General features: G+C 33.2%; 1 protein-coding gene across 2 annotated transcripts; it reads left to right on the forward strand.

Annotated features, from left to right (window-relative positions):
• The first annotated feature begins 6,982 nt into the window (after window positions 1-6,982).
• Window positions 6,983-13,470, forward strand: LOC18053592 (serine/threonine protein phosphatase 2A 57 kDa regulatory subunit B' theta isoform). 2 transcript variants are annotated; one of them, XM_024190375.1, is made up of 5 exons: window positions 6,983-7,186; window positions 7,374-7,504; window positions 7,849-8,742; window positions 8,812-9,337; window positions 12,702-13,470. In XM_024190375.1, exons 3-5 carry the CDS (start codon window positions 8,123-8,125, stop codon window positions 13,059-13,061), a joined length of 1,506 nt encoding a protein of 501 aa, XP_024046143.1. In that variant the 5' UTR covers window positions 6,983-7,186; window positions 7,374-7,504; window positions 7,849-8,122; the 3' UTR covers window positions 13,062-13,470. The 2 variants fall into 2 exon arrangements, with proteins under 2 accessions (XP_024046143.1, XP_006447170.1); XM_006447107.2 differs by having other exon boundaries at window positions 7,849-9,337.
• Window positions 13,471-16,009: the final 2,539 nt, after the last annotated feature.

Consider the following 16,009-nt stretch of genomic DNA (forward strand, 5'->3'; position numbering starts at 1 on the left):
GGCTGTTGAAATTTTCCATTCTTTATTGATTCTCGGCAGTTGTATCATGCAATTCTTGTCATTAGTTGAAATGTTTTCATTGACGCCTATTGCCTTTGACACCTGATTGCTACGCTGTTCTGGTTTTGCTTACCGGTTCATAATTGTCATTTTGCCATTTAGAACATCTTGAAAGGGTGATTAGAAATTGACAAATTAGAGGCCGATGGGGGGAATCTGTTTGAAATTTTGACTGGGATTGTTTTATTAGCACATAAGAAAGGAAGCATGTCGTCATTGACACAATATTTTGGTTTTGAATATGATGCATTGACCTTTTCTGGGCTAAGGTGCCAAAGGAGTGGACCGTCATTCTTGTCAACAAATACGATGTGGATTGAATCGAATTGAATTATTGTGAATGGATTGCGTGATTTGTTCACCAACACCAAGTCTTCAACTTGCGGCTTTATTTTTGTTTCAACTTTCATGCCTCAAAAGAAAATTAAAATGGAAAATGAAAGCTAACCACCGTCTCCTTTTGCTCTGCTATTCACAGCATTATTTTAACATGCAATAATACAATTCTTGCGCGCCTGTAGCCAAAAATAGCAAAACGTCATGCGTGTTATCTCGAAATGGAATAAATGAGGTAAATTTGCACCAATAACTATAAAACTTTATGTTTTTTCTATCTTAACCCCACAAATTAATTTCTATCAACATTAGCAAAAAAAAAATGTTTTAGACCAAAATACTCCTCTCACATCTCTCCCCCAACAATTTCTCTTTCACAAATCTCTCCCAAACCCAAGAAACACCCATAGTCGGCGGCAACATCAGCCCTCGTCGGCGGTGGCTCCATCCATCATCGGCGTCCGATCTACCATCTACAGCCTTCAACAAAACCTAGGTTAGCCATTTTATTGATATTTCATTAATTTAAAATAAAATTTTAGAATAATAGTGGTTGTAGTTTGAGAATAATGGTGGTGGTGGTGTTTGTAGTGGTGGTTGTTGTTTTAGGAATAATTTGTGAATGTGTTGTGTTGGGAATGATTTGTGATTGTATTGTTTTGGGGAGAATGCTGCCCAACGACGGGCACTCGCTAGCACCCGTCGCTGGCCCCACGTCTGTCGCACCAAATTACAGTTTTAAATTTTTTTTTTACCAAAAGTTAATTTCCCTGTTATTGTATTATAAATGCAATCTAATAATGTTAAAAATATTATAGATACATGGCGAAATCAGAAGTGTTAAGAAACGAATTAGGCAGGATAATATTAGCTTATACCGATCACTTCCCGGGGCGAATTTCGAGTATGAGTAACTTATCTACGGTCATAAAAGCCATCGAGGGAAAATTAACAAAACGGCAGCTGCATTTGTTCAAGAAAGACATATTTGGGCATTTTTTGGAGTGTCGAAACTTTCCGTTTAGTAGTGTAATTTTGCACAATATTTTGCTTAGGCAAGTGGCTCATGGAGAATACAGAGAGGAGGTTCAATTATGGTTTCAAATTGGTGAGCATTTAATACGCTTGTCAATTGGAGAATGATGCCTGGTTACTGGACTTTCTTATGGTGTAGATACCGCACTAAGAAATAACAAATCGGGCCATAGGCTACTGAAAACGTATTTTGGTGGTGATTTGTTTCGTAACATCACTGTTAAGCAATTCGATGCATTATTTGAGAAGTTGAATTTTCAGGCTATGGACGACATTGACGCATTAAAGACCGCGCTCTTTTATTTTGCAGACATAGTTCTAAATGGAAGAAAGGGTCACTGTCAAATCAATTTCGATTGGCTGAATGAAGTTGATGATATAAATTACTTCCGAAATCGTCCATTGGGTTGTTTATCGGGGGAAACGATATACGAGAGTTTTGACAATACACTGTACAAGAAAGACGAGAAATTTAAGACAACTCGGTTGGAAAATCTAAATAATAAAATAGAAAAGTACAATCTTTACGACTTTACGTCCTAGGTTCAGGTGCGTTGTTTTTTTCAATAATAAGTTCTGTAACATTAAATATTTAATGGTAGTTTTAATTGCTTTCTCACTTTGGTTGTTGTAGGCTTAGATTACGAAACGATTGGAGGTTTACCGCCAGCATGGGTCGTGAAAACGAAGAAGAAGATTCCCTGCATCATGCAATACAAGCCCATGGCTTCTTCTAAAATAAACTTTGCTGAGGTTTATTCGTTCTTCAATGACGAATCTCGTCTTGTAAGTAATATGTATTGGTAGACGTATAATACTATCTTTGACATTACTAAATTTGAGTTCTGTACACTTACTTAAAATTTTGGGCTGAATTCATGGCAGGGGAATGTTTTGCAAACCCTTGAGTCGGATGCAAAGGAGAGTAAAAAAAAATATTGGCTCACTGTGAAGGATTATATGCCACGTATTCCAGATTGGGTTCATAAAGTTGGTATCCACGTATTCCACGTATACCATCTCCATCCCGCTCGAGATGAGTGACTGTACCCTCATTCGCTTTAGTCAGTACGTGAGAGTATTTAGGGAGCAAGTTGTATGACTCTGCAGGGTTGCCTCGAATTATTTCATAACCAACTTCTCTGGCCCGATATGCCTACTAGTATGTTAACTGAACACAGTATTCCTGCTACATATCTGCTCTGATGTCATTTGGAGTATAAATCCTCTTTTCTTGAATATATTTATCTACGATAATATGACCAACAACTCGGCTTCTTACTTGATGACGACCATCAACTAATACCTCGTTATGACAAGTGTGTACATTGTCAATTCTCTTCACCACCCAAGGAACATTTTGCTCGTTCGAACTTTTAATTGCTCGAATACGCCATTTACATGATTCCGAACAACAATGAGCCTCGAAACGTGTCGTTGTAAACCGTGCAATCTTGAAATCAAACTTATCCCTAAAGGCAACCTTACGCAGTTGTAATATAAACTCATTCTTCTCAGTAAATAGCTTACCCACACTGATATCATCTGAGTCACAACAACTAAGAAAGCTTAGAGCAACCATGTTTGAAGGCAAAATTAGAGCAAGACTTGTGAGGGGGTCAATCCTCTTTTTCGATCGAACCATTGGAGGAATAGATCCATTGTCTCTATTTTTCATAGGAATATCGTCTTCACACTCAATCTCATACTAAAACGACGGAATATTGGAAGGACCGGCTCCTCCATCATCACCTACATTATTGAAATGAGTGCCCCTCATACCATTATAAGGTTCTGCACAAACATTATCCCCATCTGTCTCATCATGAAGATCATCATTGTCCCGAAAATCATTGTTGTGATACGGAGAATACCGTTGCTCCAACGACGTCGTTAGTGGTAATACATCTTCTCCAACATCCTCTAACGTAATGTCGTTGTCATCAATGTTGTCATAATTGTCGCGGATTGTAGAGTAATATTGGTGCAGCGACATTGTCCTTGACAACACCTCTTATTCATTATCGGGGCCATACATATTTGCTCTAAAGAAAGTTTTTATTTCGACATGTGGCTCAACATCTTCGCTCGGAACTTGAGGTGATGTGGTAACGAATATAACAATGCATCCATAGTTGGCCACATTGGATGTCATATGCAACACAACCCTCACCATTTCATCATCAAATATATCTATGGGCAATGCACATATACAATATAATGTGTTACTAGACCTCAAAGTTGTCTTCATTGTGATACTATATTCATTAGGATTTATTTGTAACACCTCGTATACTCTTGCCAAAAACTGATCAAAAAAATAATTTTTTCCAACAAAAAAAATTTTATTTTTACCATTCACATACTCCATACGCCCATCCTCTAACGTCTCTCACCAACCATCATAACACAATTCAAGCACAACTGAATCCATTAAGCCTGAAATTAAAAAAAAAAAATAATTGCGCACTATCAAATTAATAAAGAGTCAGTTACAATGAATCTGTCTTTTGGTGCGACAGGCTGCCTGTGGCACTGTTTTGGTGCGACGAGTACTAAAAGGCAGAGTCGGTGAATCTGCCTCTTGGTGCAACAGGGTGTCTGTCGCATGTAGCTTGGTGTGACAGGTAACCTGTCGCACAAAAAGGCAAATTGTCCCACGAAGCATGTCGCACCAAGCAATCACACTGAAACTCTCTCGCAAGTTCAGAAAATAACTCATACCACTCTGTGATGCGGATTGGTGTTGGATCCGGATGGATTATGATCGGATTTCACTTTTACCGTTCGCCGTCGGCGTTTGCCGTTACCTTTTGCCGTCGTCGATGATGATTTAAGAGTGCAAAGCTGCGTTTGATTTGATAAAAGGAGAGAAAGAAAGTTGCTTTTGGTTTGTAAATAAGGATAATTTGGGGAGAAAAGCTTGTGTATGGCTAATATTGATAGAAAAAAGTTTAGAGAGTTAATTGTGAAAATAGCAAAAATTTTATGGTTAATTTTGTAAATTTCTCAATAAATGGACGTTTAATCATTATATTTTGACTTAAGTGTTATTTTATTCTTTATATATAAAAAATACTTCTATTGTTAAATATCTTATTCTTACTTTATTTTTACAATAATACTCTTCCAACTATATTCTTAACATTACTTAATTTATCTATACAAAAGTTAATTAGCAAATTAATCAATAATTATTTATAAGCAAATTGACCAATAAATATCAGTGTGAAAAAACTAATGTTTTTTTGCATATGTACAATAATTTTACTAATAATTATTATATAAAAATTAATTTACCAAATTAATCCTAAAAGAAAAAATAATAATATAAAAATTTGAGTAAATTTAATTTGATAAATTGTTTTTTAATTTTAATTAATATTCCTAAGAACATCGTTGCGAGGGTATTATTGTAAAAAAAATTATAGGAGTGTAACATATTGAATAGAAAGAGTAACTTAAAGTATTTTTTTAAATATAAGAATTAAACGAATATTTAATTTAAAAAATAAGGACTAAACGGATATTTATCCTCTTAAGATACATCTTAAGTCATGGCACCCTCAATAAAAGTCACAATTTAATTCATTTTCTTGCAAATATAGTTAACTAGGTTCCTTTTCTTTTCCCAAAATTACAAATCTCAAAATTTCCGTACGAGGTGCAAGCAAAATAGGCAGGCGTCCATGTAGTATTCTCCCCTCAAGACTCAGATATAAAATCTCTCATTGGGCAAATAAAAAGAACCATGCGTGTTCAAGCAATGAGAAAGAGAATGTCAATCCTCATTAAAAGGGGATTCAGAAATCAGAATAGCTTCCTCCTGTCTGGTTTGGCAATATTCTCATCGCAAATTTATTGTTACTTCTTAATTCTTAGTATGATCCTCTCTTATCCACACTAATTTCCAGAGCTAATGTGTTGTTATATCTTCATTGGATATTCGCTAAAGATTGTAATAAATGACGTTAGAATTCAAGGTTGTAATGATTTATTTTTACAGCTTATATGCCTTCATATCAAAGAATTCCACTATCGTTCACTGCAGGGAAAACTCACGCACAATCGGAGCGAGTATAATTTTATCCGACAGCACAAAGTAATAAAAACTTGGTAAGGGTTAATTTACCCTATTAGAATTCTTACCTGATTTGATCTCCTCCTGATCAAACATACATGTGGTAATTAGTTGTTAATAAAATTAAAAAAAAAAGTTAAATTTTATCCATATACTATCACTTAAAAACACATGACACAAGATGTTTAAAAATTAATGAGAACTCAGATTATGAGAGGATCTTTTTCTTAATTTACCTTTGCCTCTCTTGCATTTTTTAATAAACAATTTTTAAGTAATTTTTCGTAAATTTTTATTATATATAAGTTCGAATTTTAATAGCAGCTAAAAAATTAATTTGTCTTATGTTCACATTAATAACATTTAGATTCCAAATTTGTTAATTTTCTAATAAGGGCTTAATTTTTCTATTTGTAAAGACAGGTCCTTTTTTCCTACTCGCATAATTAAATTATCTTTTCATTAATGAATTTGACCATCACTCTGGCTAAATTCTCTAGTGGTAAGTGGTAGTTTTATATTTCAACTACCGCTTCGGCTAATTTTGAGGCACTAGTGTCTTGAACTATGTTGAGAGCACCAATTCGACTTTTCATAACTCAATAATCTAATCATTCTCCCACAAATATAGATGAAGTAAATATATCTCTTGAATATTATTTGGAAGTGAATCTACCTTCTTATGCATGGGAGTAGGGGTTTCATATTTAATTTATGCATATTTCGAACTATTCTCGATAAATCTCTGAACTACATTGTAAATGTATGAATTCAGACTTTTAGTAGACCCTATGTTGTAATATATCTATAGATTATAAAAATCTTAAAAAAAAGAAAATTGATTTTTCAATCCATAAGAGATTAAGCCAAACCTTTAGGTCTATGGTTTGCTCATCAAGATACAAGGTTCGAGTCTCATTGATAATTTAATATCTTTTAGAGTAAATATATTATTTAAAACATATCTAGACTTAACTCAAAATAAATTTGTACATGTGGATTATGTTATCATATGCTATTAATAAGATTAATTCAAGTCATGTTGTAGTAGATTTCTAAATAAATATTCATGTAAGGGAAGGCGACTACTTTCACAAAAGAAGGTGGGGGTACCTAGTAAATATAAATGTATAAATTATGTCTCTATTTGAAGAAAATGTAAAAATCAGAGATTCCAATGTTATTATTTCAAAAAATAATATTATATTTTGTGCAAAATAAAATAAAATAGGAGAAAACATATTAAATAAATATATTTAATATTTAAAATCAAGTGGCGAAACAGTGGAACAGGCTTTCCTATGAATTGAACAAATCCCACACGCAGTTCCATGGCGCGTTCATTCAGCATTCAATGAAGTGTCATGCAATTCCAAATTTAACCTCCCTTTCTTCGTCTATCATCGATGCAACCGGGGGTGTTTTAGTCCATTTAGCTCCATCTCTATCTGGAGAGAAAATCTAAAAGTAAAAATTTCTCGAGAAAGTTAACGAAAGAGGGGAAAAAAAAAAAAAAGCAAAAGCAAATTGCAATAACAACTGTAATTTCAGCTTAACAAAAACACCACAACAACAGCAGCAACAACCAGAGACATAGATTTGATGTTTGCTAAAATCCATCATTCTTTCCACTAAATCTAAAAAAAAAATTCTCTCTTTATTTCCTTTTCAATGGTATGAGTTGCTGCTTAACTAATCTTTGTTAGTGTAAATAACACTCATCATTTCCATATTTTCTTTATAAATTTTATATCTTTTCATTTGTTTCATGTTGATAGAATCTGTTTTTAATCAAAATTGTATTTTTAATTTTACTTTTTTTTTGGTTTTATTCTGAATTTTTGGTTTGATGATGTTGTAGGTTACTCATAGTGGAGAATGGCTATAAGGTGGGGGGTTTATAGATCATAACAGATCTTGTTACCTTTTGATCCAGTTGAACTAGTTTGATAATCTTGAAGAAATTGAAGGAGGGAGAGGGAGACAAGAGAGGTGAATATTCTTTATACCTTTTCATTTTTGAAGTCAAAGTCTGTTGAGTTTTATCATATGTAATGAATCTGGAATTTTTTTAATGCTTTTTCATTTTGAATTCTCTTTTGCATATAGGTTCTGCAAATCGAGTCAAAAAAATTGCTTTTTTATTTTATTTAAATTTGATTTTTTAAGGATTTTTGGTAGTCAAAATCGATGTTTAATATAGCTAATTTTTGGAAGGTGAGAACTACTATTCTGGGATTTCTGTCCAGATAACTGATGTCGAGTTAGTTTGCATGAGATGTCTTTTGGCGTTAAGATGTTTTACTTTATGACGTGGGTTTGATGTTTCTATTCAGATAAGCAAGGGGTTTATTTTCCCTGGTTGGATTGGACGATTTCTGACTTGAGTGAAGATGGATGTTGTATTTTGATGGTGAAGAAGATCAGAGACTTACAGGATGGATTCCACATTCTAACTTAACAATGCCCCACTGCATCTTGGTTTTTCTTGATAGGCTGAGTTGAGCATTTTCTTGTCTATCTTTGATGCTGCTTCTGCCTTGAATGAGTAGCTACTGGTTTTGGATTCTTAAGTGTATGACAGATATACTTCTTTGTACCATATAAGTTATGATCAAACAGATACTTAATAAGTTCCCGCGGAAGCCATCTAAATCATCTGACTATCGCGAGGGTGGGGGAACCTCTACGTCCTCTTCACATGCTTCTGCCAATTCAAGAAACAGTGATTTAGCCGGTAATCGATATGCAAATCCTAGCAATGTGTCCAATTCTGCGATTAATTCTGTTGCTAATGTAGGAGTGAATCATGGGAATAAGTTTCCCCAAGCCGTGAATTCAAAGCTGAATGGGAATCCATTGGCTTATTATGAAGCATTGCCTAGTTTTAAGGATGTTCCTAATGCCGAGAAGCAGAATCTGTTTGTTAGAAAACTGAACCTATGTTGTGTTGTCTTTGACTTCACTGACCCAACAAAGAATCTCAAAGAAAAGGACATCAAACGGCAGACCTTGGTAGAGCTTGTGGATTACGTTTCTTCTGCAAATGGAAAATTTCAAGAAGTTGTCATGCAAGAAATGGTAAAAATGGTTTCTGCAAATTTGTTCAGAACACTCACTTCTCCACCCCGTGAAAACAAAGTTTTAGAAGCCTTTGATTTGGAAGAGGAGGAGCCCTCAATGGACCCTGCATGGCCTCATTTACAAGTTGTGTATGAATTCCTTTTGAGGTTTGTGGCATCGCCTGAGACTGATGCAAAATTGGCTAAGAGGTATATTGATCACTCTTTTGTTCTCAGGTTGTTAGACCTCTTTGATTCAGAGGATCCAAGAGAGAGGGAGTATTTGAAAACAGTTTTGCACCGAATCTATGGGAAATTTATGGTGCATCGTCCATTTATCAGGAAAGCAATCAACAATATCTTCTATCGTTTCATTTTTGAGACTGAGAAGCATAATGGGATTGCAGAGCTGCTAGAAATTTTGGGAAGTATAATTAATGGGTTTGCTTTGCCCTTGAAAGAAGAGCACAAACTCTTTCTTGTTCGAGCATTAATTCCTCTTCATAAACCAAAATGTGTAGCCATGTACCACCAGCAGCTATCTTACTGCATCACACAGTTTGTTGAGAAAGACTGCAAGCTTGCAGACACTGTTATACGGGGTTTGCTAAAATATTGGCCAGTTACAAACAGTACTAAAGAGGTCATGTTCTTAGGTGAACTGGAGGAAGTGTTAGAATCAACACAGCCTGGAGAGTTCCAACGCTGTATGGTACCTTTGTTTCACCAGATTGGCCGTTGCTTGAGCAGTTCACATTTTCAGGTAGGTAGTTCTCTACTTTCACAATGATTCTCCCTGAAAAGTCTCCCTATTCTTAACATTTCATGAAAAAGAATCTTTCTTGGTCCAAATTAAATGAGTCTCCCTCCGACTTATATTGTTTCATTATAACTGACATTTTTGTTTTTAAATCTTCACCCTAGCTCTTCATGATTAAAGGCTTTTTGCTTTTGGTCAATGTGGCATCAAATCATATAGTGACCAAGTATTTTAATCTATATTCAGTATAGAAGCTGGGTATTAGTAGTTTAAAAAAATAACAATCACTGAAATACTGATGCAGCGGAAGCTTAAAGTTCAAAATATTCCATTGATTCTAGAGAATGCCGGAATAAAAGAACAATTAAACTCACGTTGATTCAAAAGAATACCGTGAATTTAGGGGTTAAGACTCGTTGATTCCGCAGCTTACCGAGAATTAACTGAACTCAAATACTCACAAAGAGATTTGAAAATTGAAAATATTATTGAAATCAAACATGCCTTCAAAGGCTACAAGAGGAAACTATTTATAGTAGCAGTAACTATCCTAAATCACTAAGGGAAAACAAAATTCTAAATTGAAAAGGAAACAAAATTCTAAAATGGAAAGGAAATTAAAAGTCCTTAATTAATTAGGAAACATATCCTAGTATAAATTCCTATTCTGCATCAAATACATTGTCAAACTGTTAGATGTGAACAATAAAGCAAATCTACTCAAACGGTAAGCACATCGTCCTGTATTAAGTATTGCAGTTATGGTCCATACCAATTTCAACCATTTGAGAATGCATGTTAGATCTATTTATATCTTTTAATATTATATTTCAACACTCCCTTAAACAGAAACTGGGCTAACCTTAAGCCTGCGAAAAATGTTTTTGAATAATCTGCTTAAGTTAAATGATATGGATAAGAACTGTGGCTAAGAGAATTGCTCATAAACTTTAATTGGTGGACTTCACAAAGTGAAAGTGTCTTTAAGTTCTGTGTCTCCATAAGCAAGATGATGGACTCAGTGTGATTATGCAAAAGCTTAGATCAATTTGACATCTAGCAGTCTTTGACCGGTGAAAAAGTGTAACTTAATCAAGGTGGTGACAAGCTGTAAATAGCCATAAATGAGTAAAAACACAAAATAGAGTTAGTTACTACTGATAAAAAGTAGAATTGAGACAGTAAGTGGTTGTTAGGACGGACAGAAATATGTCCACCAGATGAACCGGTCATTCTTCTCGAGATTGGGATCAAAGTTGTTAGCAATTACTTTCCAAAGTTGTTGATGTTTACTGTTCATGTCATTTAGTAAGTTTATTAACAGCTTAAATATAGTATTGGGATGAATAATGATCAGTTTTTTTGGTGATATCAGCCAGTCTGAGTTAAATTTCATTATTTTGGCCACAAATAAAGATTTTGGTGAATATTCTGGGACTGATGCTATCTCCTATATTATTTTATTCTCTCCTGAAAGATTTTGGTAAATATTCTCGTTCAAATGATATTTACAAAGGCTGTCTTGTAAATATTTGGCTGTTTAAGTTTGCTACGTGTCTGTTGGACAAGTCTGGATGATATATATATATATATATACACACCTCAAAACTTTTTGAGTTGCAATATATACACACACACACACACCTCAAGACTTTCAAAGGATTTGTCGACTAGGTTTTTGAATCCTTTTTAGAGGAACTCTGTGGATTTTGAGATCATCTAGGCTGATTTCGGCTGACTTTAAATTGCGGCATGTATCTGTTTATATATTTATATATATATATATATATATATATATATAGACTTGTCCTATATATCGTCCAGACTTGTCCAACTCAAAAAGTTTTGATACACACACACACACACACACATATTTTGCAGGGTGTATATATATGATAATAAATTGCAGCATATGTATATATATATAGACACCTCAAGACTTTCAAAGGATTTGTCAACTAGGTTTTTGAATCCTTTTTAGAGGAACTCTGTGGATTTTGAGATCATCTGGTCTGATTTACAACTGACTTTAAATTGCGGCATGTATCTGTTTATTATCATTTAGAATCAAGAATCAAGTTTTCTATCCAATTTTTGAGTTGCCCTAATTATTTTTCGTTGGAAAACTTCTTTTTCTTAGTCCTCACACAAGCAATCATTGGACTGACGTACTTGGTGAATTGTTGGACTATTCACAGTACAAATATTTTATGGATATTGAAGATATTGGCGTTGTTGCTGTCGTCGGTGATATGTGTTAAATCCGTTGTAAATCTCTGTGTGGATGAGGTATAAAAGGCATGGTCAATGTTTTTGTAACTATTGGAACTATTTAAGTTAACTCATACTGCAGGATTTTGAATTGAAGAACCAGGATAATGTAATTATTTATGAAAATTTTGAAATATGATTGTCTATCACTATCATCCCATGAATTATCTGTAATAATAGTGTAGTCCAATATTAGGATGTAATAAAGACTAAGAGATCCCAGAGGATCGAAACGACTTGTGAGTTAGACAATGTGTTTAGCTTGGTTTGCTCAACTACTTTTATTTGTCTTTCTTGGTGTGGTAAACTATCTTCTGGTCTCTCCTGAATTTGACTTAAATAGCTAGGCAGTACACTTAGCATGTCCTCAACTCCTTTTTTTTAAATCTTTTTAGAGTAGTTTTAGTCTTTAGAGTACCGAACTGGTTTGGTGATATAAGATGTGTGGATGTGTGAGTGGTTGCATGGCAGTTAGACTGTTTGGATGTAGAAATGAAGATAATTAGCCACACCTTGTTGCAGGCGTTGAGGTGCTGACAACATTGGCAGAAATGATGTGTTGTGGAATTTCTAGTGTGTGCTCAGCTGTGACTGGTCTTGCTAGAGATTATAGTGCGGCTGAGTAGCAGCAATCTAGTGATAAGTAGTCACCGTAATAGCATCAACCTTTGATATCTGGGCCCCTTTGGTGGTTGGGTTTTACCACCAAGTTAGGAGTCATGGATATTTTCCTTTGTCTATGATTAATCTTTTTTTTTTTGAATACTTGTCAATGGTTAATCTTAATATCAAAAAGCTCAAAACAGTGCAGATGTCTCCGACAATAAATTGCTAAATTCGTGAGATCACTTACTTGAGATGTCAAATCCCAGAAGTGTCCTATCCTCAGTTTAAAACTCACCGAATTGTAGAAAAGTATAAGAGGCTGCAGGTAGTGAAAAGGAATTTAAAAAAAAAAATTGGTGATTGTGTTGTGGAGTTTAACATTTTTGTTCCGAGTGAGCAGTATCGCTGATGTTTACTGCCCTTTCACTTTCTATGCCAGTGATCTCTTCAGTTTTCTCACGTATTTGGTCTCTAAAATCTAAATTTTCAGGTGGCTGAGAGAGCATTGTTCTTATGGAACAACGATCACATTGAGAACCTAATCAAACAGAATCGCAAAGTTATACTACCGATAATCTTCCCTGCTTTGGAGAGAAATGCCAGAAAGCACTGGAACCAGGCAGTACAGAGCTTGACACTAAATGTTCGCAAAATCTTCTCTGATATTGACCCAGAGCTCTTTGAGGAGTGCTTACTCAAATTCCAAGAAGATGAAGCAAAAGAGGAGGAGATTAAAATGAAACGTGAAGCCACATGGAAACGCTTGGAAGAAATTGCTGCAATGAAAGCTGCAAGTAACGAACCTGTGCTCATCTCTCCCAAAACAGCCACACGCCCACGAACAGGCTAGGGAGGCTGAGGTTCTAATTGGTGAATGCTGGTGGTTTCAATTTTGCAATTGGCATGCAAACCATAGATGAAAATGATGATTTCGTGAAGCGGAAGTTCACCTGAGGTTTTACTTCCCTTGCTTTTGGTCACATGGGTCTTGGCACCACTGCGGCGGGGTAAGAACTAACCCCATATTGAAGCTGAATGTATATTGTGGATGGACTGGGTACACAAAACGATTAGGTGCTGCCAAAGTGAATGTGAGTTCGTTACTGATTAGTACTTTTGATTTTCTGAAGGGTGAGTTGGTGACGAGAAAGTTATAAATCGAGATAATTCTGTTTTCTTATTTTTTGAATTTGGATTACTGTTAGTACACTCAAAATGTGCAGTTATTTATTATATGTATCATTAAACTTTGTTGCATCTGATGATAGTTACTGTTGCTTGAAATTTTAGTATAGTGATAAAATTAAAACTTCGCATTTTTTAAATGAAGCTCGTAAAGAGTGTTCCACAGTAATGCCTTTGATCCGCACTTTTATCTTCAAAGAATTAATGCAATATTTGAAAACTCTTTATTTTAAGGATTATTATTATAAATTATTATGAATCCTACTGAGGTGGACCTCTTGCGTGAAGCATACTTTATAACAAGTATCCTGAATTTAATCAATTTATGGAATAATTGTAAATAAGGGGAACTTAAGAGATTTAGATGAAAGAAGCCGTGTGACGAGGGAGAGGAAATCAGGAAATAGGCTAAAGCAGTAAGCATTGGTTATATGCTTCATTCTATTGTGCCTTGCTAAGGTTTCTGGCTTATTTAAAGCGAAGTTCCCACTTGTCATTTGCATGCAAAACATTCTAAACATACAAACATAAACAATATTGAAATTAATATTCTGAAAGTTTGTAATGTCATTACAAAATGTTGCAAAATTAATATTACCACAGTAAATGTAATAGAAGTGAAGTGGGGGATAGAAAATATTTATAATACTCTCCCTTGGGTATCCATCTGATAATTAATTATATTTAATCTTTGCCATAGAAAATTCGATGAGATAAAAATTCAAGCAAAACAAATCCAGTTTGATGAATTGTGAAGTAGCGCTGGACGTGCTTTAAAAAGGCCAATAAAAATCTATTGGGAAAACTTATCAAAGGGGAAAATAGCATAATGCACAAGTGTCCAGTTTAACTGTGAAAATTCTTCTTTTTCAATATTGAACTACTTCTAATGGGTGCTTCCCTTTATGATTAACTTGATAATTTGTTCAAATTATGCATGATATTGTCATATATTATTTTTTCAAATGTTGATGTAGGTAAAGTTTTATAGTGTGTTTGTTACACTATATTATATTATACTGTATTGTGACACGACTTAAAAGTGATTTCTAACTCTCAAAGGTAAGAGTGTTTTGTTATATTATAATTTAGTGAGTCCAAAGTCGATCAACAGAGAAAAAATTTAATTTATTTATTTAAGTTTATCAAAAAAATAAAAATTAAAATTAAAAATATGCAATTTAGTTTAAGAAAGACTATTATATTGAATTAGTTAGAGTTATGAATTCACTCTTAGTAATAAATACAATTTAACAAATTCTTTTTATTTTTATTTTATTTCCCAAAAGATTAATTGTATAAATTAAAATTATTTTCCCATTTATTTTATTATAGATTAAGAACTTAATGTGTCAAAACTTAATTTGTCTACAATAAATCAAAATACCATTTTACCATACTTTATACTAAGATATTAAGAATTCATTGTGCCAAACTCCCATGTTTGTCTACAATAAATCAAAATTTCAAAATATAAAATATGGATAAAATTAAATAGAAAACAATAATTAAAAATAGAATTTGATTAAACCATATTTTTACTAAGAGTTTCACCTTCCCCTGACAACGAATATTTAACTAAATATTTTTGAAATAAAAGAAATTATTAAAATTGAAAAACACATAATTAAAAAAATGAAATTTGAAAATTGAAATAAAACTAATTTTATTTATTGAAAATATATTACAAAGAGAGATGAGAAGAAAAATTTGGGGGGGAAGAAGAAAAGAGAAGGTGTGGAGAGGTGTGTTCCCCCCCTCCTCTATTTATACTCATACATGGTAAATCCACACCACACAAATAAATAAATCTAATTTCATCTTAGCCTTACATTTGTCCCACTAATAAAACATAAACTTAACTTAATCTACTCAAACATATCCAACACATTCCATTAACAATTACTATATCTAACATGATAAAAACTTATAATTTTATAATTACCACATTTACCGTGGTAAAAACTTAAAAATTTACAAAAAAAGTTTCGGATCCTCCTTGACAATGACATGATTTTTCGAATTTTCAGAATCAAAATTTGACATCTGTACATTTATTTAGAGCCTCAAATTACGTGATATTATTATTTTTACCTAATAAACACAAAAAAATACGCAAAATCAAATATTTTAAAAAATAATTAGAAATTCAAAATATGTTACACAATTACAAATATAAATTACAATAATAGTACAAAATAACATTTTTACCCCTAAATAAACATACAATTTTTAATACTAATCATATTACATTATTTTAATATAGTTGTATTGGATTATATTGTATTGCATTAGCATAATATTATAATAATAATGTACAACTTTTGATGTACATTGTATTGTATTAATTTTTAATTATATTATGTTTGAAGCTGCATTGCACTGTATTAATTTTTTTTGTGATTAATTCGAATTATATATTTAGAAAACAATATTTATTGTACTTATAAAAATAATAAATATAGAATTATTAAATTTTAGAATTTTTTACATCATTTTTTTAGCATAAATGTAAAAAAAAAATCATAATTCTTCATAAAACATATGTAAAACTAACAAATTATAAAATTTTCCGCAGCATACCACTTATTTTTTAAGCATGTCCTAAATATA

Source organism: Citrus clementina, unplaced genomic scaffold, assembly GCF_000493195.1.
Source record: "Citrus clementina cultivar Clemenules unplaced genomic scaffold, Citrus_clementina_v1.0 scaffold_2, whole genome shotgun sequence".
Taxonomy (NCBI): Eukaryota; Viridiplantae; Streptophyta; class Magnoliopsida; order Sapindales; family Rutaceae; genus Citrus; species Citrus x clementina.

Coding starts and splice junctions, on each gene's coding strand:
- LOC18053592 (XM_006447107.2), top strand. CDS start 8,123: ATGATCAAACAGATACTTAATAAGTTCCCGCGGAAGCCATCTAAATCA. Junction 9,338..12,701: donor TGAGCAGTTCACATTTTCAG/GTAGGTAGTTCT, acceptor CTAAATTTTCAG/GTGGCTGAGAGAGCATTGTT.